Source organism: Pristiophorus japonicus, chromosome 9 (genome assembly GCF_044704955.1).
Source record: "Pristiophorus japonicus isolate sPriJap1 chromosome 9, sPriJap1.hap1, whole genome shotgun sequence".
NCBI lineage: Eukaryota > Metazoa > Chordata > Chondrichthyes > Pristiophoridae > Pristiophorus > Pristiophorus japonicus.
The window spans coordinates 161,552,809-161,576,939 of NC_091985.1; the positions used below are offsets into that span (position 1 = coordinate 161,552,809).

The 24,131-nt window shown below is 43.5% G+C and overlaps 1 protein-coding gene across 1 annotated transcript in view; it reads left to right on the forward strand.

Moving 5' to 3' along the window:
* Positions 1-24,131, forward strand: part of LOC139273295 (tubby-related protein 4-like) — a 93,164-nt gene that overhangs the window by 65,051 nt on the left and 3,982 nt on the right. Inside the window, exons 5-6 of the mRNA XM_070890023.1 lie at positions 10,710-10,890; positions 14,783-14,917. Of these exons, the coding sequence (XP_070746124.1) occupies positions 10,710-10,890; positions 14,783-14,917 (316 nt within the window). The remainder of the gene's footprint in view (positions 1-10,709; positions 10,891-14,782; positions 14,918-24,131) is intronic.

The window sequence follows — 24,131 nt, forward strand, 5'->3', positions numbered from 1 at the left end:
CTAGGCCGTAAGCTCTGGAATTCCCTCCCTAAACCTCTCCGCCTATCTCTCCTCCTTTAAGATGCTCCTAAAAATCTACCTCTTTATCCAAGCTTTTGGTCACCAATCTCAACCTTTCATGTGGCTGGGTGTCAATATTTTGTCTGATCACTCTTGTGAAGCAACTTGGGATATTTTAATACATTAAAGGCACTATATAAATGAACATGAGAAGCAGGAGTAGGTCATACGGCTCTTCGAGCTTGCTCCAAAAAGATTCAATAAAATCGGGCTGTAATTTGCAGCCCCTATGACCGCATACGACGTGCGCAAAATATCAAGAATTTTCTTGACAGATCATCTGCATCCCAGGAAAAGCGCATTTGCTGGCGGAGAGCTGGGCTATTTGCCCACCATCAACATCATAGGCAGTCCCTCGAATGAGGATGACTTGCTTCCACATGAGTTCACAGATGTTTCAATGAAGGACCCGATGTTCCAGTCCTGAACTCCAATTGAAGGGGTGGAAGCTGCCTGTGCGTGGATTTTTTTTTAAACGCGTGGTGACTGTTGCACATCAGCCACCACACGGGCTTGACAGAGCTAGGCCTTTATCCAGAGGCAAAGGATTAACCAGGATGACTGGAGACCTGCTCTACTGCACGGACCTAGTGCGCGCACACATCGCAGTGTGGACTGGCCCATGCTGCCCCTGGGCCCTCTGCTCTTCTGAGCCCCGTACCCTCATTCGCTGCTCCTCCGCCGCATTATGTCGCCGTTCTTCCGCCACGATCACCCATCAAATCTGAGCCGCGATCCCTCATTGCTCCTCCGCCCTGATCACTCGTCGCAAGTCCGCCACGACCTTCCCGTTCCTCTGCCTTGCCAGGGCCTAGCCGATGTTTCTGCCCACGCTCCAAACGACGATCTGGATCCTGGTGATGTCACCCAGTTGCCGACCTCAAAGTCGCCGCACATCTGTGTCAGCTCATGCTGGAAGCTGCAGTGGCATGCTCCAGCTCTTATACTCCCGACCTGTGGTGTTCTCTCACAGGTCCGAGTGGTCCACGATGTTCCAGGGGCCTGCGCTGCCCAACGAATGCCCATGAATTTCAAAAAAAGAAAAATAAAATTTTTATCAATTTATACATTTAAAACCTGTGAAATAAGGTAAGTCTATTTTTAGCCCCTTTAAAACATGTACATTTATTTTTCAAAAAATGTTTTTGTTTTAAATATTTAATTAAATGCCATTTTAATTAATTTGTGATGTTTTTTATTTATTTGAAGTGTAGAGTATTTTTTTGGGTATTCCCATTCATACTTCTGGGGTTTCCGTACATAAGTATGAATGGGGATCTCTTCTATAATTCGTTGGGCTAGTCCACATGATCCCAGGGCGCTTGCGAAACGCATGCCCCCCGGGATACTGAACCTTTCCCCGCGTGTACCCAGAGAGCCCCAGGACCTCAAATCTCGGTACTTTTCAGACCACCAGGTACATGGGCATTTTATTTGCGGATCAGAGGCATTTCCCCACCGGAAGCCTCCAACCACAAATTCAGGGCCATCATGGTTGATCCACCTCAACTCCACCTTCACGCCCTATCCCCATAATCCCTTGGTGCCCAAATATCTATCGATCTCAGTCTTGAATATACTCATTGATTTGAGCATCCACAGCAATCTGGATGCCTGCAACTTTTGACACAGTTGGCCATGTCATCTTCCTCCAACGCCTCACCTCCATTGTTCAGCTAAGTGGAACTGCCCTTGCCTGATTCCATTCCTATCTATCTTGACGTAGCCAGATTTCAGCGAGGCAGTGGGTCAGCCATGCCAAAGCAAGGTATCCAACGTTGAAGGGATGATGCATATGGAAAATAAAAGTTGGTCAGTGGCAGGATATGTCCATTATTAGAAGTAGCTGTCTATAACAAAACCCCCTGCTTATATAATGTGTCCGTCTCTGTCAGGGCCGGCGCAAGGGTAATTGACACCCTAGGCAAGCTGTTCACCTGGCACCCTGCCAATCCCCTCCACCTCAACTCCAGTTATCCGAGATGTACTGGTCCTCGTTGATGGCTTTCTCTGAGGCAGACAGGCAAAGCAAGCTGCTCGATCGCTGGGACCAGGATCCTTGCAACCGAACTCTGTGCAAGACCTGATCAAACCAAGTGGTCCCAGCGCGCAGGGCCATCAAAACAACACCTTCTAGGTGTGGGGGTGTGGGGGGGGGGGGGAAAGAGGGGAAATGCTTTTCGCTCAGCGATTTGTTCTCAAAGGATGCGATCGGGTGCCCAAAAGCAGTGGATCAAAGCCTGCTGGTGACAGTGGAGAGATGCTGACGAGGGATGGATTGAGTGGGCTTGGCGGATCCCTGATGGATCTGGGTGGGATGCCCACCTAGTTGGGCTGGATGTGATTGGTGGAGAGCGTTGCCTCCCCCAGGTCCCCTTTCCTCTCTAACCACACCCAGTGGGATCCCAGCCGCCGCCACATCAGAGGGCCTGTTTATTTATTTAGTTTAAGGGCAGGTATTTTCCGATGGTTTTTTATAGGGTAGAGCCTCCGCTCGATGACTGGCTGAGCTCATCTCCATATTTGTATTATAATTCACGAAAGGCGGGAATTGAATAACCTGCTAAAAGGGGATTAAGTCGGGTGAATCCAAACGAGAGAAGGGCGGAGACAAGCCGAGTGAAAGACCATCAACGGGAACTTCCTTACAGAAATGTCAAATCGTGTTGTGCCCAAACTTCTACCCCCCGCCCCCACTCAACATAAACCCCCATTCCCAATCTCACAAGGGCACCTGGGTTAGGTACCTTTTCGGCCAAATTAATCAGGGTAGCTTGACATTTGAATTTTAATAATGGATTGCAATAAGTATGTTTTCTTTCCGTTTTATTTTTGTGTATATGTTTTAATGTGTGCCCACTGTTGAATCTCTTTTAATGGCTTGCTTTTGAGTTTCGGGCTATGTGTTTTCCTCAAAAGTTCCTGTGGACAACTAGTACAAGTGGCTCGTTACACTGAGCACCCTGATTACTCTGCACAAGATGCCCCTTTCCTCTCAAGACTGGTGCTATTAGACCGTTTGGAATTCAAGTGCATGAGTACCGATGTGATGCACCGCAGCTTCACCAATCTATCACATGATTCCTCCAAACGTGATTTTTTAAATTCCCCGTCATGTCATTCCGACTGAAAGAAAATCAAATACGAAATGGTGCAGGAGTGAAACAGCCTCAGAAGCGACGCAATATCAACGATTACCCTTTAACTAGAGTAACAGCAGGGAATGGAAACAACACAGCTTTGGGTCACAGATAAACAACTGCCCGAATAGCCCAGCAAAGTTAGTGCTCAGTAACCATATAGAAAAACCCAGCAAGTAAAACAAGAGAATCACCTTGGGGTGGCTGGAGACATTTGAGAATGGTCCCCAAGATAGTGTACATAATTACTCATCATCTGACTTTGGAATACTGGCAACCCATTGCCCCTATTTCAATGAGTTCCTTGTCCCAAGTTGCTTGCTCCATTTAAACACACAGGGAAGGGATTGTAGTCAACTTAACCGAAAACAAGTATTTGAAAAGTGTGCTGGATTTTGTGGGGAAAAAAAATCTCAAGTTGCTGTTGCATAGAAACATAGAAAATAGGTGCAGGTGTAGGCTCTTCGGCCTTTCGAGCCTGCACCACCATTCAATATGATTATGGCTGATCATGCAACTTCAGTATCCCATTCCCGCTTTCTCTCCCTACCCCTTGATCCCTTTAGCCGTAAGGGCCACATCTAACTCCATTTTGAATATATCTAACGAACTGGACTCAGTAACTTTCTGTTTTAGAGAATTCCACAAGTTCACAATCTCTGAGTGAAGAAGTTTCTCCTCATCTCGGCCCTAAATGGCTTACCCCTTATCCTTAGATTGTGTCCCCTAGTTCTGGACTTCCCCAACATCGGGAACATTCTTCCTGCATCTAACCTGTCCAACCCTGTCAGAATTTTATGAGATCCCCTCTTATTCTTCTAAATTCCAGTGAATATAAGCCGAGTCGATCCAGTCGTTCTTCATATTAGTCCTGCCAACCCGGGAATCAGTCTGCTGAACCTTCGCTGCACTCCCTCAATAGCAAGACTGTCCTTCCTCAGATTAGGAGATCAAAACTGTACACAATATTCAAGGTGTGGCCCACCAAGGCCCTGTACAACTGTAGTAAGGCCTCCCTGCTCCTATACTCGAATCCCCTCGATATGAAGGCCAACATGCCATTTGCCGCCTTCACCACCAGCATGCTAACTTTCAATGACTGATGTACCATGACACCCAGGTCTTGTTGCACCTCCCCTTTTCCTAATCTGTCACCATTCAGATAATAATCCGCCTCCCTGTTTTTGCCACCAAAGTGGATAACCTCACATTTATCTACATTATACTGCATCTGCCATGCATTTGCCCACTCACCTTACCTTTCCAAGTCACCCTGCAGCCTCTTAGCATCCTCCTCACAGTTCACACTGCCACCCAGCTTAGTGTCATCTGCAAACCTGGAGATATTACATTCAATTCCTTCATCTAAATCATTGATGTATTTTGTAAATAGCTGTGGGCGCAGCACTGAACCTTGTAGTACCCCATTAGTCACTGCCTGCCATTCTGAAAAGGACCCGTTTATTCCTACTCTTTGCTTCCTGTCTGCCAACCAGTTCTTTATCCACGTCAAGACATTACCCCCAATACCATGTGCTTTAATTTTGCACGCTAATCTCTTGTATGGCACCTTGTCAAAAGCCTTTTGAAAGTCCAAATATACCACATCCACTGGTTCTCCCTTGTCCACTCTACTAGTTACAGCCTCAAAAAAATTTGAGAAGATTTGTCAAGTATGATTTCCCTTTCATAAATCCATGCTGACTTGGACCGATCCTGTTACTGCTTTCCAAATGCGCTGCTATTTCATCTTTAATAATTGATTCCAACGTTTTCCCCATTACTGATTTCAGGCTAACCGGTCTATAATTACCCATTTTCTCTCTCCCTCCTTTTTTAAAAAAGTGATGTTACATTAGTTACCGTCCAGTCCATAGGAACTGATCCAGAGCTGATAGACTGTTGGAAAATGACCACCACTGCATCCACTATTTCTAGGGCCACTTCCTTAAGTACTCTGGGATGCAGACTACCAGGCCCTAGGGATTTATCGGCCTTCAATCCCATCAATTTCCCTAACATTAATTATTCCTGATTAATAAGGATTTCCTTCAATTCCTCCTTTTCGCTAGACCCTCGGTCCCCTAGTATTTCCAGAATGTTATTTGTATCTTCCTGAGTGAAGACAACCAAAGTGTTTGTTCAATTGGTCTGCCATTTCTTTGTTCCCCATTATAAATTCACCTGATTCTGACTGCAAGGGATCTACGTTTGTCTTCTCTAATCTTTTTCTCTTCACATATCTATAGAAGCTTTTGCAGTCAGTTTTTATGTTCCCAGCAAGCTTACTCTCATACTCTATTTTCCCCCTCCTAATTAAACCCTTTGTCCTCCTCTGTTTCTAATTTTCTCCCAGTCCTCAGGTTTGCTGCTTTTTCTGACCAACTTATATGCCTCTTCCTTGGATTTAACACTATCCTTAATTTCCCTTGTTAGCCATGGTTTTATTTTTACTCCAGACAGGGATGTACAATTGTTGTAGTTCATCCATGTGATCGTTAAATGTTTGCCATTGCCTATCCACCGTCAACCCTTTAAGTATAATTCGCCAGTCTATCCTAGCCAATTCACGTCTCATACCATCGAAGTTACCTTTCCTTAAGTTCAGGACCCTAGTCTCTGATTTAACTGTCACTCTGCATCTTAATAAAGAATTCTACCATATTATGGTCACTCTTCCCCAAGGGGCCTCGCACAACAAGATTGCTAATAAGTCCTTTCTCATTACACATCACCCAGTCTAGGATGGCCAGCCTTCTAGTTGGTTTCTCGACATACTGGTCTAGAAAACCATCCCTAATACACTCCAGGAAATTCTCCTCCACTGTATTGCTACCAGTTTGGTTAGCCCAATCTAAATCTAGATTAAAGTCGCCCATGATAACTGCTATACTTTTACTGCCCGCATCCCTAATTTCCTGTTTGATGCCATCCCTAACCTCACTATTACTGTTTGGTGGTCTGTACACAACTCCCACTAGCGTTTTCTGCCCTTTGTTGTTCCGCAGCCCTACCCATACAGATTCCACATCATCCAAGTTATTGTCCTTCCTTACTATTGCGTTAATCTCTTTAACCTGCAAAGCTATCCCACCTCCTTTTCCTTTCTGTCTGTCCTTCCTGAATATTGAATACCCTGGATGTTGAGTTCCCAGCCTTGGTCACCCTGGAGCCATGTCTCCGTAATCCCAATGACATCATATCCGTTAACAGCTATCTGCGCAGTTAATTCATCCACCTTATTGAAACACAGAGCCTTCAGGCTTGTTTTTTTTAACACTCTTTGTCCTTTTAGAATTATGTTGTAATGTGGCCCTTTTTGATTTTTGCCTTTTGATTTCTCTGACCTCCACTTTTCCTTATCTCCTTTCTACCTTTTGCTTCTGCCCTCATTTTACTTCCATCTGTCTCCCCGCATAGATTCCCATCTCCCTGCCACATAGTTTAAACCCTCCCCAACAGCACTAGCAAACACTCCCCCCTAGGACATCAGTTCCGGTCCTGCCCAGGTGCAGACCATCCGGTTTGTACTCGTCCCACCTCCCCAGAACCGGTTCCAATGTCCTAGCAATTTGAATCCCTCCCTCTTGCACCATTCTTCAAGCCACGTATTCATCTTAACGATCCTGCTATTTGTACTGGTAACAATCCTGAGATTACTACCTTTGAGATCCTACGTTTTAATTTAACGCCTAGCTCCCTAAATTCAGCTTGTAGGACCTTATCCCGTTTTTAAATATATCGTAGGTACCTATCTGCACCACGACAACTGGCTGTTCACCCTCCCCCTCCAAAATGTCCTACAGCTGCTCCGAGACATCCTTGACCCTTGCACCAGGGAGGCAACATACCATCCTGGAGTCTCGATTGCGGCCGCAGAAACACCTATCTATTCCCCTTACAATAGAATCCCGTATCACTATAGCTCTCCCACTCTCTTTCCTGCCTCCTGTGCAGCGGAGCCACCCATGGTGCCATGAACTTGGCTGCTGCTGCCTTCCCCTGATGAGTCATCTCCCCCAACAATATCCAAAATGGTATATCTGTTTTGGAGGGAGATGACCCTGCACTTCCTTCCTTCCACTGCTCTGCCTGATGGTCACCCATTCCCTATCTGCCTGAGTAACCTTTACCTGCGGTGTGACCAACTCACTAAACGTGGTATTGACGAAATCCTCAGCATCGCAGATGCTCCATAGTGAGTCCATGTACAGTTCCAGTGCCGCAATGCGGTCTGTCAGGAGCTGCAGCTGGACACACTTCCTGCACACATAGTAGTCAGGTACACTGGGAGCGTCCCTGACTTCCCACATAGCACAGGAGGAGCATGACACGGGTCTGGGCTTTCCTGCCGTGACTTAACCCTTAAATTAACTTAATTTGTCAACAATGCCAAAGGTTACATACTGATAAGGAAATGAAAAGAAAAAGATTAAATACTCACCTATTATATAATGGATAATTCAATCAAGATTTGGAAGTTATCCATGTTATCTGCCATGCATAGAAATCCATATTCAAGTGTAATCTTGGTTCAAGCGTAACATTCTTGGGCAATTTAATGATGCTCTTATCAGGATTAAACAGTGGTGTATCTCGCGAATTTGGAGAAACACATCTGGTGTAAATAGAGATCTGTTTTTGCATGATTGTACATTAAAGGAGTATGATTCATGCACGATCAAAGCATGGTCCCAAAATGGCATTGGTTATGTGGGACCGCTGTTGTGAAAAGGTAATTGGTCTAATAATAAATGTTGTTTCTGAACTGTTGGTCCTGAAAGACAGCAGCAGGCACCAACTCCGGGGCGGGGTTTTCCTTCTGTGCATCATCCGCAGGAGAAGAAACTGACATTGTGGGGGAGATGCGTGGAAATCAAGAGATGCAGGAGGAGGGACGCGAGATAGTCTGCCCAAGTCGGCCTTCTCTGCTGAGTCAGCAGCTGCACAATCGCGTTAGCCCGTGAAACTTCAGCCAGGCTTAAACAGCTTCTCCGGGGCTAGAACCATTTAGGACGCGCACTTTAGATTAAAGTGGTGCCGCCTCCACCGACCAAGATGTTCAATTAAAATAAACTATCTCATTAATACGGCCAACAATTCAAAGCTCAACGCTCTATTATTTTTAAAGTGTAACTTGTGTTGGAAGCAACTGTTAAGTTTCAGATGAACTTGTTCCCGAGTTTGTTCAGCACAACACCCCGTGAAGCTACAAAGTAAACTTCCGCAAGATCTGATCCACGCCATTTTTTGGTGCCCCCCAAATTTTGGCGCCCTAGGCTAGCGCCTATTTCGTCTAATGATTGCGCCGGCCCTGGTCTGTGTAATCCTCTTTCTCAACATCTTCCTGTGAGACTGCAACACCATGGGATCGGATGGAGTTGTTTTCTTTGGAATAGAGGAGGCGAAAAAGTGGAGTGAGCAAAAAAAGTTTCCGAGACCGTCACTGCACAAGCAGAGAAATGCACACTGCCAAAAGAAACTAGTATTCAAGCAAGTAACTGCAAACTAGATGTAACAAACATTTTAGGTCAGGCCTGTTTCCCTGTTGTGTCCCCATTTTACATGAGTTAGCAGCAAGCTGACCTAGGGAATGTCATCTGACCTCGGGAAATTTTGTGTATGGTCTAACTTGCACAATTAACGTAGGTCATGTGGATTGCGCATGCCTGCAACAAGGCCTTTCCATTTCCACCAAAATCGTCTGCCAAAAAAATGAGTGCAGTGTGAATCAGGCCTGCAAGGTGAGGGATCTGTCTGACCCATATCCACTGCCAGCAGGGTTGCATGTTCTGGGCAGAGCTGTAGAAAATTAGGGCTTACGCTTCCTATTCAATTGAATCGTTCACTGTGTCCCGTCTCTTCTATATCTCTTCCAGTCTAAAGCTGACACATGTTCCTTTAACAATTTGTTTTGTCTCGTCATTTTAAGATCAAGGATATACAACATGATGGTCGGCATTATGTAGCAAGTTGTGCATTGGGATTAGCCAGGTAGAGGCTATTTTTGATGTGATGGAACATGAGTAAAAGTGAATTTGGGACTGGGAAAAGGCGGGGGGTGAGGACCAAGAGAAAGCAGCACAAGTGAGCCTGGAATTGGCTCATGCAGACTCAAAGCAAATGTTATTTGTCGTGGGATTGCAGAGCCATGTGGGTTGAGGACGTGCAAAACATTATCCAAAATGTTACCCAAGTGCACTAAGCTGGGAAGGCCCTTTAATAGTGCCACCTACAAACATTGTAAGCAATTGGCACTATTTACACGGTATACGCCTGCTCCTATATCTTATGTTCTTATGTACATAGATGAAGATGTGATCTGCCTTTTTATTATATTTTGAAGTATTAAGTATTTAAAAGTCGCTTCTAAAATAAAATAAAATCCTGCATCCTTGTTTTAAGGCTACATTGTTTTTGTTCAGGAGTAATATAAATGGCAGAACACAACCAAACGCGGGTTTATATCAACTGCATTATCTATCACATTTTTATGAAATGCTTGAAGGTGAGAAGAGATTTTAACCGTTTTCCAATTTGTTTATGAATCCTGAAATGTCTTTTTTGTAGCATCCATAGAATTGTAGCCTCTAATAAGTTAATGCATTGCATCTGATGTCTGCTGTATGGCTAGACTAAAACAAAACTTTCGGATTGTGATACATATATACATAATACTAAGGTTCAGAGCCTTGATATCAGTACTCCTTTTTAATTTGTCTTGAAAAATAATCCAATTCCTTTGTTGTGTTCCATCTATGTCAGTCAATCTTTGCATTTCTTTAGTGTAAAACGGTGAATGCTGATGACTGCGTAAGTGAGCTAACTTAGTTACTGATTCCCATTGTGAGAGGTGGATTAACTTAATAGAGATGTAACTGTAAACTGGCGGATTATTATCTAGGCTGCCAGCGAATTCGGCAAGTTATTATTTGTTGGAAAAAATGATCAACTGTCAAGCTGATTGCATTTGTGACAATGCTGACGATCCTTTTTATTTTAAGATTTGTTTAACCTCATTTTAACTGAAGGGTTTTCCCTTTTTATTTTAGAAATCTTTTTGCAGTTAATGAATTTAGGATAGCGTACATGTAATTCAGGGAGTATTTCAATGCCATCTCTTGTCAAATACAGTGATAAATGCAATGTTGAGCTGAATCAGACTGCAAGAAGCAGCTATATTGTTCCTGGACTGGCATGGTGACAAGTTAGAAAGCCTAGTGAAGGCAAAAAATATATCACTGGCATGTGACTGAGCAACAATTTGGCTGTTGTATGTACAAAATTACTATCTGTGCCCTTAAACCCAATCCATGTAAAGCAACGGTTAATGGTTTGGGAGGTCCATGCTTGCGCTGCATAGAATGATCATCTTCAGTTTCACTGTTGCTTCAATATTTTGCTTTAAATTGTTTGGCATCAATTTCCAAAGAGAATATTATTGAAACAGCAAAAAGCTCTGGTTCTTTGGTGTTTTACTGTCTCTTCACTTTTTGTATCTCGTTGTAGGTGCTGTTTGGTACAGCTGATGGACAGGTGATAGTAATGGATTGCCATGGACGTATGCTGGCTCATGTATTACTTCATGAATCTGATGGTATCCTGGGAATGTCTTGGAATTATCCTAGTTTCCTCGTAGAGGATAGTAGTGAGAGTGACACAGACTCTGATGACTACTCGCCACCACAAGGTATCCATGCATAAACCTAAGTTATTACACTTGTGGTCTAGAAATTCTAGAAATAAAATCTTCATGGTTACTAAATATTGTACCAGGATGGAATGTTTGCAATTGCTTCAGTCCTGTATTTTAACTTGGAACCTGCTGTTTAGAACTAAAACCGTAAAAAGGGATTTTCGTTCTACATAATGGACAGTTCCAAATTTGGAAAAAAGCAGCTTTTTTAAGCGTTTGTTTCCTGCCATAAAGATAAAAATTCATAACTTAATTAATGCAATTAGCATTTGAAGCCAATATATCAGGGGGGGGGTGGGGGGGCACTGTCTTCATGGGACTGTGTTTGGCAAACCTTTATTCCCACATTACAACAGTGACTACACTTCAAAAGTATTTCATTGGCTGTAAAGCATTTGACATGTCCGGTGGTGGTGAAAGGCGTTGTATGAATCCAAGTCTTTTATGCAGAAGCCAAAGAGGCATGCATTCCTTTTATTATAATGACACTGTTTACAAGCAGCACAGTATGGCTTTTGATGCAATTTGTCATTGAAATGTGTGTGATAAACTTTTCTTTGTCGACAAACAATTTTTAATGAAATTAGTACCTCTTTAATCTTTAGTCTCCAATTGTAGTGACGTTAATCATTTGTGGAGGGACGGTCTTGATAACTTGGATGACATATTGAAGGAGAAATTAAAGTGCTTTCCATGCTTGTATAGTTTTAAAACAATACAATTAATCACAGAAATGTAATACACGAGCATTCATTTCAGACCATTAAATGCAACTCTGGCTAGCTAGCCCTGTAATTTGAATCCTAGGCATCCTCTGCTCCTGCAGGTTGCTCTATCTTGCTCCTTCAACTCTTGGGACTTAAAACGGTAATTGCCATATTTGATTCAACCAATATGGCGATTGCTTTATAAACAGCATGGCATTTGGATTTTAAAAGGGTCCTTATATTCTGAAAATTAAAAATTGGAAAGCTTGGAAGGTTGATTCAAATAGGAATAATGACCACAGATGTGCATTCTTGCAAAATTGAGATCATGTGGTCAATGCTCCCTCTGAATATTACCGTGGGTGTGGAGCCTGTTTATTTCAATGCGTGGTAGCTTTAAATCTGCAGCAGCGCATGTGCAGTATCCTTAATGGGGCAGCTTGTGAGTGGCCTGTGCGGTACCTTCACAGCTTGCTGAGTGGTGGGCACCCGCACAGCTTACAGGTAACGTGCTTGTGCGAGAAGGTTTAAATTTGACCTTGGTTTTGTGATTGTCATTCTTTAAGACTGCATACATGCATAATGGCAGTTTCGCTGATAAATCTGCAAGTGGCCATCTTATATTCAAGTGGAAATCATTTCTCCACATCTATCCTATTTGAACTTCTTTGTAATTTTAAAGACTTTTATCAGGTGTTCTCTTTTCCTGAGCAACTGCCTGCTCAATCTTTCCTGATAGTTGCATCCTCTCAATTCCTGCTGACACCCTTGTAAACCTTTTCAGCACTTTATCTAGTACTTCAATATCCTTTTTATAGTATGGAGACCAGAACTGCACACAATACTCTGTATAAATTTAACATTACCTGCCTGCAATTCAGCTGAGTAAGTTTCTAAGCTATAAAATTAAACACACACTTTTTAAAAACCAAAAATAGAAACATAGAAAATAGGTGCACGAGTAGGCCATTCGGCCCTTCGAACCTGCACCACCATGCAATAAGATCATGGCTGATCATTCACCTCAGTACTCCTTTCCTGCTTTCTCTCCATACCCCTTGATCCCTTTAGCCATAAGAGCCATATCTAATTACCTCTTGAATATATCTAACGAACTGGCATCAACAACTCTTTGCGGTGGAGAATTCCACAGGTTAACAACTCTGAGTGAAGAAGTTTCTCCTCATCTCGGGCCTAAATGGCTTACCCCTTATCCTTAGACTGTTACCCCTGGTTCTGGACTTCCCCAACATCGGGAACATTCTTCCTGTATCTAACCTGTCCAGTCCAGTCAGAATTTTATATGTTTCTATGAGATCCCCTCTCATTCTTCTAAACGCCAGTGAATACAGGCCCAGTCGATCCAGTCGCTCCTCATATGTCAGTCCTGCCATCCCGGGGATCAGTCTGGTGAACCTTCGCTGCACTCCCTTAATAGTAAGGATGTCCTTCCTCAGATTAGGAGACCAAAACTGAACACACTATTCCAGGTGAGGCCTCACCAAGGCCCTGTACAACTACAGTAAGACCTCCCTGCTCCTATACTCAAATCTGCTAGCTATGAAGACAACATGCCATTTGCCTTCTTCACCGCCTGCTGTACCTACATGACAACTTTCAATGACTGATGTACCCTGACACCCAGGTCTCGTTGCACCTCCCCTTTTCCAATCTGTTCATTCAGATAATACTCTGCCTTCCTGTTTTTGCCACCAAAGTGGATAACCTCGCATTAATCCACATTATACTGCATCTGCCATGCATTTGCCCACTCACCTAACCTGTCCAAGTCACCCTGCAGCCTCTTAGCATCCTCCTCACAGCTCACACCGCCACCCAGCTTAGTGTCATCTGCAAACGTGGAGATATTACACTCAATTCCTTCATCCAAATCATTGATGTATATTGTAAATAGCTGGTGTCCCAGCACTGAGCCCTGCGGCACCCCACTAGTCACTGCCTGCCAGTCTGAAAAGGACCCGTTTATCCCTACTCTCTACTTCCTGTCTGCTAACCAGTTCTCTATCCACGTCAAGACATTATCCCCAATACCATGTGCTTTGATTTTGCACACCAATCTCTTGCGTGGGACCTTGTCAAAAGCCTTTTGAGAGTCCAAATACACCACATCCACTGGTTCTCCCTTGTCCACTCTGCTAGTTACATCCTCAAAAAATTCCAGAAGATTTGTCGAGCATGATTTCCCTTTCATAAATCCATACTGACTTGGACAATCCTGTCACTGCTTTCCAAATGCGCTTCTATTTCATCTTTAATAATTGATTCCAACATTTTCCCCACTACTGATGTCAGGCTAAACCGGTCTATAATTCCCTGTTTTCTCTCTCCCTACTTTTTAAAAAGCATGGTGAGTTTATCTTAAAGTTTTGCAGGGACTACTGAATAAAAGCACTGCCCTGTGTAATACTAATCCATACAGAAGGTTTGATTGTCATTGTGCTGATCTAGCTGATTTGACCCTGGCCAGTATTTGGGTGCCGCAACTGGCCTCAGTGCCACTGGGCTAAGGACAAGGAACAAGATTGGCCAGGGTCCTGTTCTTGATCATTGTCCAGTGCTCCTTGTTAGAATGTATATGTAACAGGAATTGATCCTGGCTGCGAATATCTTGCATGGTTGAGCAGCTTGCCATATACCATTGGTTGAAATGGAGTGTGGCTTACTAGTTGATCCTGAGCTGCTCGAGCCAAGAAAACGTTACCAGATGGATAGGAAAATTACTTGACCGGTGGTATACTTTCTCAAGGTTTTCCTTTCAGAGGCGTGCGTTTTTGCACCTATTCAACTGGTGATTGAGAAGATAAATAACTGGCATTGGATGCAGGGATTGGGGAGGGCTGGAATTTGTAGAACAAAATAATGTAAATTAAAAAAAAATCAAGACTCATAATTTGCATGCTTTGATCGCTTTCAGTATATTTCCTCATTGGTTACAGAGCAAAATGATTCTATGCAGGTATATTTTTTTTTACAAATTGAGTACTTGGATGTAAATTCCAATTCCTATTTAAATCTATTAAGTTGATCAACTATCTTAAAATTGTCTCAACTGGTGCCATTTGGAGTGATTGATGGAGAAATAGTTCCCGTTCAGGAATGAATCTAGTTTTAACGAGGCCGAGAAATTGTAAGTCCTGGTTGTGCATTTTGTGTTGCAGATGGTCCAGCAGTATACCCCCTACCCATTCAAAACAACAAGCCACTGCTGACTGTTAGCTTCACATCTGGGGATATCAGCATGATGAACAACTATGATGATTTGTCACCCACTGTTATCCACTCAGGTTTAAAAGGTGAGAAATGCAGTTTCAATAAAGCGCGAGATGGTAGCCTAGTATGTTCATCAAAAAGTATTTAACCTTTTTTACTTTGTCTGCAAGTGCTCAGTACCGTGACACAAATGTCATTTAATTCCTTTGTAATTAAGATGATGCAACATTGTTTTCTCTCCAAACAACAAAGGTTTCCCAAGTATGACTTTCAAGTCTAATATAGATAATAGAATAATCCTAAACTTTGGTATGGCTTATTCCTGTTTAGCATTATGTTGGGGGGGGTGGGGGGGGGGGGGGGGGTAGATTGGGCCATACCTGTGGGTTTGAGAAGTAGGTGTTCACTTGATACAAAATTGAGACAAATATTTTGCCCTGATTGAGGATACAAGGTTGATGACATACTGTACTACGGAGTAAGAAAATGGTAATTTGTGTCCAAGTGGCATATTCTTAATCCTGATTGGATTGTTAATTAAATAATTGAATATGGTCTAGGGGCATTACACAGAGGGGGCTAATTGGAAGTCAAGTTGCCTTGAGCCAGACTTGTACATCTTCCGATAGCAGCATTAACAGAAGCTTGGGAAGAGGCTGTTTATGCACTCTGGCTAGATGGTGCTGTGCAATCAATAATGAAAAGGGATGGCGAGAGAAATAATTGTAGAGAAAATTATTTTTGCGAGCAAAAGAGATGCATATTGAAAATGATTTTACAGTGCTCAAGTGTTACACAGTATACGCAGTCATAATTGAGCAGTACCATAGTTGTATGAAAAACTCCTAAATTTGTACCACAGCATTTGGATCCTGTTAAGTTACTGTTTCTTGGAATTGCAGCAGTTATCCACAGTGAGTTTTCAGAAAGGGGAGGCTCAGAACTGAGGTGAAGTGGGAGGGGAAGAAGTTCAAAGATACATTCTCAAACCATTCTAGTGTGCTTTCTTGTATCTTGCTTGGACATCATTGAAGGCAGGACCAGATCACACTACACTATTGACACAAAAAGAGGGTGGAAGAAAAAATTCTGCAATATTTATGGTGCAGATTCTGCAGCATAAGGATATTCCCACTCTAGTACAAGTGCACAAACATTATTGGGATAATTGTAATGTGGTTTTATTCTTGTGTAATCATTGATGTAATGTGTATTCAAGATGGGGCGGGGGTGGGGTGTCATCCAAGTTTGTTTTATGGGTCTGTTCTGCAATTTAAAGGAAATCTGAATTTAAGTGTAACTTGTTCTTTCACTCGAGATCATGGGAATATTATTCTGTGGAAGTCACGTTGCCTTTACTTATTTAAAAGTACTTTTTGTTTTAAAAAAGCAGTAATTATGAAAAGTATCCAGTCTAAGCTTCAATTTCAGTGTGTCATACTCATAAATAACTAGAGCTTAGCAGATATCTTATTTCTCATATTTATCATGAGAGAAAATGGAGCTGCACTACAGAGCAACCTGGGGGTCCTTATGCATGAAACACAAAAAGTCAGTATGCTGGTACAGCAAGTAATCAGGAAGGCAAATGGGATGTTGGTCTTTATTTCAAGGGGAATAGAATATAAAAGCAGAGAAGTCCTGCTACAACTGTACAGGGTATTTGTTAGGCCACACCTAGAGTACTGTGTACAGTTTTGATCTCCTTATTTAAGGAAGGATATACTTGCATTGGAGACTGCTCAGAGAAGGTTCACTAGGTTGATTCCTGAGATTAAGGGGTTGACTTATGGTTGAGCAGTACTCATTGGAGTTCAGAAGAATGCGAGGTGATCTTATTAAAACATATAAGATAATGAGGAGGGGACTCGAGATGGATGCAGAGAGGATATTTCCACTCGGGAAACTAAAACTAGAAGACATAGTCTCAGAATAAGGGGGTGCCCATTTAAAACTGAGATGAGGAAACATTTCTTCTGAGGGTTGTAAACCTGTGGAATTCTCTGCCTTGGAGAGCTGTGGAGGCTGGGTCATTGAATAAATTTAAGGTGAAGTTAGACAGAATGTTGATTGACAAGGGAATAAAGGGTTATGGGGAGCGGGCAGGGAAGTGGAGCTGACTCCATGATCAGATCAGCCATGATATTAAATGGCAGAGTAGGCTCAAGTGGCCTACTCCTGCTCCTATTTCTTATGTTTCAACAGCCTGATGTAGAATTACAACATGGAAACGGGCTGTTCAGCCCAACTAGTCCATGTTGGTTTATCTTCCACATCAGCAGTAGACCTAATCTCATGTGACTGTCTTATTCCCATATTCCTTTCCTGCAACCACCTGTCTAATCTATTAAATGTTGACATAGCCTCTGCTTCAATCACCAACAGGGTATTGCATTCAATAGTCATAATCTTCTGTATAAAAAAATGATTTGCTGTCCTAAAACTCTTGCATTTAATCTTCTATCTATGCCCCTGGTTTTAGACCCCTTAACCACTGGAAACAGTCTATATAAGTGGGATAGCACTCTTGCCTCTGAGTCAAAAGGTTATTGTCCCATTCCAGACAATTGAGCAAAAAAATCTAGGCTGACACTCCAGTGGAGTGCTGCAATGTCTGAGGTGCCGTCTTTCAGACGGGAGGTTAATCCGAGACCCCGTCTGCGCTCTCGGCTGCATGTAAAAGGTCCCTTGGCACTATTTTGAAGACGAGCAGGTGAGTTATATACGGTGTAGTGGCCAATATTTATCCTTCAATCAACATCACTAAAACAGATTATTTGGTCATTATCACATTGCTGTTTATGGGAGCTTGCTGATCGCAAATTGGCTGCCACCTTTCCTACAGTACAAGTGTACTCTATAAAAAGTACTTCATTGGCTGTGAAGTGCTTTGGGACGTCCTGAGGCTGTGAAAGGCATTATATAAATGCAAGTCTGGCTTTCTTTATCTACTCGAATGCATCACTTCATAATTTAAACACCTCTCAAATCATTCCATAATTTTAAATGCCTATATTAAATCACCTCATAATTTTAAACACTTCTATCAAATCACCCATAATGAGAATTTTTCAAGTCTTTCTTCAGGTATGTATTCTCTCATATTATGCAGCATCCCAATCGGTGCTGTAGACTTTCTATTGCCTCCGCATTCTTCCTACAGGGTTGAGTCCAAAACTGCACTGCACTGTACTGTATTGAAAGATTAAATTGGAGATGTAGTGTATTTGACTCCTAACGACGAATGTCGGTTTGAATCCAGACTTGGAGGGAGTAAATATTCAGTTGTTGGCTTTGGGAAGTTTTGCCGCTTCTTTGTTGAGTTGCATTTCATGATGCTGAAGTACATCTTATGGGAAGAGAGGGAGAAGGGACCAGCAGAATCAGCCCAACCCCACAGAGCTGAGAGAATCTGATAAATTGAGTGGCTTGCTAAACAGAATGGCAACGGGAATTTGGTGAGTGGGAATTTGGTGCAGTGGGGGAAGGAGGTGCTGAGTAATTTAAACCAAGGGGCAACAGTGAATCAGTAAATCATTACAAAAAAAGTGACGTCATAATCAACATAGAGGAGCGGCAGGACCTGAGCAAATGAAAATAAGTATATGGGCAAGTATCTAGAAAAGCCTTTGTGTGTTTAGTATCTTTAGTGGGTAGTATTAAGTTTAAGTTAGCAAGGATTTAATAATGCAGGTCAAAGGAAAATAACTCAGTGATTAAATTCTAACTGCATTTAAAGATGCTAATAACTGACATAGCTAAGTAATATCGCAGTAACTAATAACTAATTTATTTAACAACAAGCTAAATTCACCGATTTAATAAATTTGGACCACAAGTGACCAATTCGTTCAACAAATAAACTACAGATAACTAAAATTAAGTAATTAATAAAGACATGGCAGTGCAGACAGTGTGTTGGGATTGTAGTATATGGGAGTAGGTGGATAGCAAGACTGTCCCAGACAGCCACATTTGAAGAAATGTCTTTGCCTCAAGCCACTCTGGCTCAGACTCGTTGAGTTGGAGTCCGAGCTGGAGACACTCCGACACATGGAAGAGGAAGAATTACTGGATAATTTACTCCGGAGTGCAGTCACACACCAAAGAAAAACACAGGTGCAGGAAGGGGAAAGTGTGCCTGTCAGTCAGCCAGGTAAGAGAGGTAGTGAAGGAGGTCCAGCAGGTACAAAGTAGTCTATACTTGTGAAGATAAGGAGAAAGACTGTGGGAAGGGCAGCCAGAATGGCGACCAAGGCACCATGAAGCAGGAGGCTGTCCAAGGGGAATAGATGCAGAGTAGAAAGATTGCAGTTATAGGGGACTCTAATTAGGGGATAGGTAGTATTCTTTGCTATCAGGATCGAGAGTCCCAAAGGGTTTGTTGCCTACCCAGAGCCAGGTTAAGGGACACCTCAAAACAGCTGGAAAAGAACCTGGGAAAGGGAGAACAGAAGAAATAGGTGCTGGAGTAGGCTATTTGGCCTTTTGAACCTGCTTCACCATTCAACAAGATCATGGCTGATCATCTACCTCAACTCCACCTTCCCGCACTACCCCTATATCCCTTAAATTCCTTCAGTCCTGTGATATATTCACAGAGCACAAGCACACACAGCTCCTAACATGGAGGCAGCTCTCTCGGAAGTCTCCGGAAAGTGCCTAGTTCTGTTTAATGATTAACTCTGCAATTGCAGTACACAATACATCCAAATCCACAGTGTGGAGCTACAAACATTACAAGCTTACAGACATTACAGGTCCCAAAAAGTTTATCGACTTCTGTCTTGAATATACTCAACAACTGAGCATCCACAGTTCTCTGGGGTAGAGAATTCCAAAGATTCACAACTCTTTGAGTGAAGAAATTTCTCCTCTCTGTCCTAACTGGCCAACCCTTTATTTTGAGACTGACCCTGTGTTCTAGATTCCCCAGCCAGGGGAAACATCATCTCAGCATTAACTCTGTCAAGCCCCTTAAGAATTTTATATATTTCAATGAGATCACCTCTTGTTCTTCTAAACTCTATTGAATATAGGCCTAGTCTACTCAATCTCTCCTCATAGGGCAATCTGCTCATCTCAGGAACCAGTCTTGTGAACTTTCGTTGCACTCCCTCTTTCCTTGGGTAAGGAGACCAGAACTCTGCACAGAACTCCAGGGTGGTCTCACCAATGCCTTATATAATTGTCGTAAGACTTCAAGGGGAGGTGCAGCGAGACCTGGGTGTCATGGTACATCAGTCATTGAAAGTTGGCATGCAGGTACAGCAGGCGGTGAAGAAGGCAAATGACATGTTGGCCTTCATAGCAAGAGGATTTGAGTATAAGAGCAGGGAGGTCTTACTACAGTTGTACAGGGCCTTAGTGAGGCCACACTTTGAATATTGTGTACAGTTTTGGTCTCCTAATCTGAGGAAGGACATTCTTGCGATCGAGGGAGTGCAGTGCAGGTTCACCAGACTGATTCCTGGGATGGCAGGACTGACATATGAAGAAAGACTGGATCGCTAGGCTTATATTCACTAGAATTTAGAAGAATGAGAGGAGACCTCATAGAAACATATAAAATTCTGATGGGATTGGACAGGTTAGATGCAGGAAGAATGTTCCCGATGTTGGGGAAGTCCAGAACCTGGGGTCACAGTCTGAGGATAAGGGGCAAGCCATTTAGGACCGAGATGAGGAGAAACTTCTTCACTCAGAAATTGTGAACATGTGGAATTCTCTACCACAGAAAGTTGTTGAGGCCAGTTCGTTAGATATATTCAAACGGGAGTTAGATTTGGCCTTTGCTGCTAAAGGGATCAAGGGATATGGAGAGAAAGCAGGAATGGGATACTGAAGTTGTATGATCAGCCATGACCATATTGAATGGTGGTGCAGCTCGAAGGGCCGAATGGCCTACTCCTGTACCTATTTTCTATGTTTCTATGTACTCTAATCCCATTGTAACAAAAGCTAACAAACTATTTGCTTTCCTAATTGCTTATTGTACCTGCATGTGCAAGGGGAATAGATGCAGAGTAGAAAGATTGCAGTTATAGGGGACTCTGAATGCAAACATTTCCCAGTCCCTCACCATTCAAAAAATATTCAGCTTTTTTGTTTATCCTACCAAAGTGGATAACTTCACACTTCCCCATATTGTATTCCATTTGCCATGTTATTGCCCACTCAATCAACCTGTCTATATATCTCTCTGCAGTCTCTTTGCGTTCTCCTCACCGCTTACTTTCCCACCTAACTTTGTATCATCGGCAAACTTGGATACGTTACACTCGGTCCCTTCATCTAAGTCATTAATATAGATTGTAAATAGCTGAGGTCCAAGCACTGATCCTTGTGGTACCCCACTAATTATAGCCCACCTACCTGAAAATGACCCATTTATTACTACTGTTTTCTGTCCATTAACCAATCCTCAATCCATGCCAATATATTACCCCTAATCCCATGAGTCCTAATTTTGTGTAATAACCTCGTGTGGCACCTTATTGAATGCTTTTTGAAAATCCCCTGGTTTCTCCTTATCCATCCCACTAGTTATATGATTTCCCTTTCATAAAACTATATTGACTGCCTAATATTACAATTTTTTAAGTGCACTTTTACCATGCCCCTAATAATATATTCTAGCATTTTGCCCACTACTGATGTCCGGCTAACCGGACAAAAATTCCCTATTGTTTTGACTTCCTCCTTTCTTGAATAGCGGGTTTATGTTTGCTACCTTCCAATTCTTGGGGACTGTTCTGGAATCTAGGGAATTCTGGAAGATTAATACCAGTGCATCCACTATCTCTGCAACTACCTTTCTCAAAACCCGAGGATGCAGGTCGTCAGGCCCAGGTGATTTGACACCATTTACTTATACTGATTTCTTTTAAGTTTCTCATTCTCTGCAGACCCTTGGTTCCCCATTATTTCCGGAATGTGTTTTGTGTCTTCTATCGTGAAGCCAGATACAAAGTATTTGTTTAATGTCTCTGCCATTTTCTTATTACCATTATCATTTCTCTTATCTCTGCCTCTAATGGGCCCACGTTTACTTTCACTAATCTCTTCCTGTTTACATACCTACAGAAACGTTTACAGTCTGTTTTTATGTCCCTTACTACTTTACTCATTCTTTTATCTCTTTCCTTATCAATTTCTTGGTCCTCCTTTGCTGAATTCTAGAACCCTTAGGCTTACTACACTTTAGCAACATAATGGGCCCAAGTTTCCACAAGAAAAAAAACGGGCGCCCTTCCAAGCTGGGCGCCCGTTTTTCGCGCCTAAAACGGCGCCTAAAAAAATCCTCGGTATTCTCCACCTACTTACAGGTCCTCTGGCCCTCGGCGCAGCCAGCACGAGCTGTGGAGGGGCGGAGCCAGGTCCCTGCGCTGAAAACAGTGCAGGGATCTCTGCACATGGGCGCTACAGTGGGCACGCAAGTGCAGTAGCTCCAAGTGCCGAACTGTGTGGGAGGGGCCCGAAGCACGCAGCCCCTAGCCCTGGCTAAATGGCCTCACTGGGGCTGCGTGAATAAGGCTCCTCCCACGGCCAGCTCCTGCTTCCCCGCCCCCCGACCGGACTCGACAACCCCCTGCCCCCACCGACCAGACCCCACCCGACACCCGCTCCCTCTCTCTCTCTCTCTCTCTCTCTCTCTCTCTCTCTCTCTCTCTCTCTCTCCCCCTCCCCCTCTATCTCTCCCTCCCTCCCTCCCGCTCAGCGGCACGAACGGCTGCAGAATTCTCCCTGGCTTGAAGCACTTTCACACAGGTAGGAAGATGGTTTATTTAATCTTTTCTTGGCTTATAAATGTTTATTCAGGTTGGATTTATTTGTATAATATTTGTAGAAGTATAAATAAGGATTTATTGTAGAATTTAATGAGTTCCCTCCCCCCCCCCCCCCACCTCGTTCTGGGCGCCTAATTTGTAACCTGCGCCTGATTTTTTAATGTGTAGAACAGGTTTTTTCAGTTCTACAAAAATCTTCACTGGCTCCATTCGACTTTAGTTTGGAGTACATTTTCACTGTGGAAACTTTCAAATCAGGCGTCAGTGGCCGGACACGCCCCCTTTTGAAGAAAAAATTCTGTTCCAAAGTAGAACTGTTCTACCTGACTGGAACTGCAGAAAAAAAAATGTGGAGAATTGCGATTTCTAAGATAGTCCATTCTCCACCAGTTGCTCCTAAAAAATCAGGCGCAAATCATGTGGAAACTTAGGCCCATAAAGACTGTTCCTTTGATCTAATACTATCTTTAACTTCTATTGTTAGCCACGGTTGGACCACTTTTCCTATGCAATTTTTGTGCCTTAAAGGAATGTATATTTGTTGTAAATTATGTATTCTTTAAATGGTAGCTTGTCTACCATCATACCTTTTAATGTAGTTTCCCAATCTACCTTAGCCAACTTGTCCCTCATACCTACGTCGTTTGCTTTGTTTAGTTTTAAGACCCGAGTTTCAGACTTGACTAAATCGCTTTCAAACGCAATATAAAATTCAGTCATATAATGGTTACTCTTCCCTAAAGGCCCCTTTACTACAAGGTTATTTATTAACCCTTTCTCATTACACAATACTAGATCTAAAATAGCCAGTTCCCTAATTAGTTCCTCAACATACTGATCTAGAAAACTATCTTGTATACATTCATTAAACTCGTTCTCCAAACTATGGACCCAAGTTTCGAGCCGCGCCTAGCTCGGCGCAGTCCCGACCTGGACGCCCGTTTTTCGCGCCACAAAGTGCGCCTAAAAAAACCCTCCATATTCTCCACCACCCTGCAGGTCCTCTGGCCCTCGGCGCAGCGCAGCAGGAGCTGTAGGGGGCGGAGCCAGGTCCCTGCGCTGAAAACAGTGCCGGGACCTCTGCACATGCGCGCTACAGTGGGCGCGCAAGTGCAGTAGCTCCAGGCGCCCAAAACTGTGTGGGAGGGGCCCGAAGCACGCAGCCCCTAGCCCTGGCCGAATGGCCTCACTGGGGCTGCGTGAATAAAGCTCCTCCCACACCCAGCTCCTGCTTCCTCCCGACTCGACTCCCGCTCTCTTTTCCCCCCCCCCCCCGGCCCGGACCTGACTCCCGGTCCCCCCCGACTGGACCCGACCCGACTCCCGCTCCCCCCCACCCCCGCCCCCTGACTGGATCCGACCTGACCTCCCTCTCCCCGACCTGACCTCCCTCTTCCTCCCCCCGAACCGAACCGAATCGACCTCCCTCCCACCAACCCCCCGACCCGACCCAACGCCACCTACCTGTAAATCTGGTGCTGGGGACGGGCCCTGCCCGAAGTCTCGG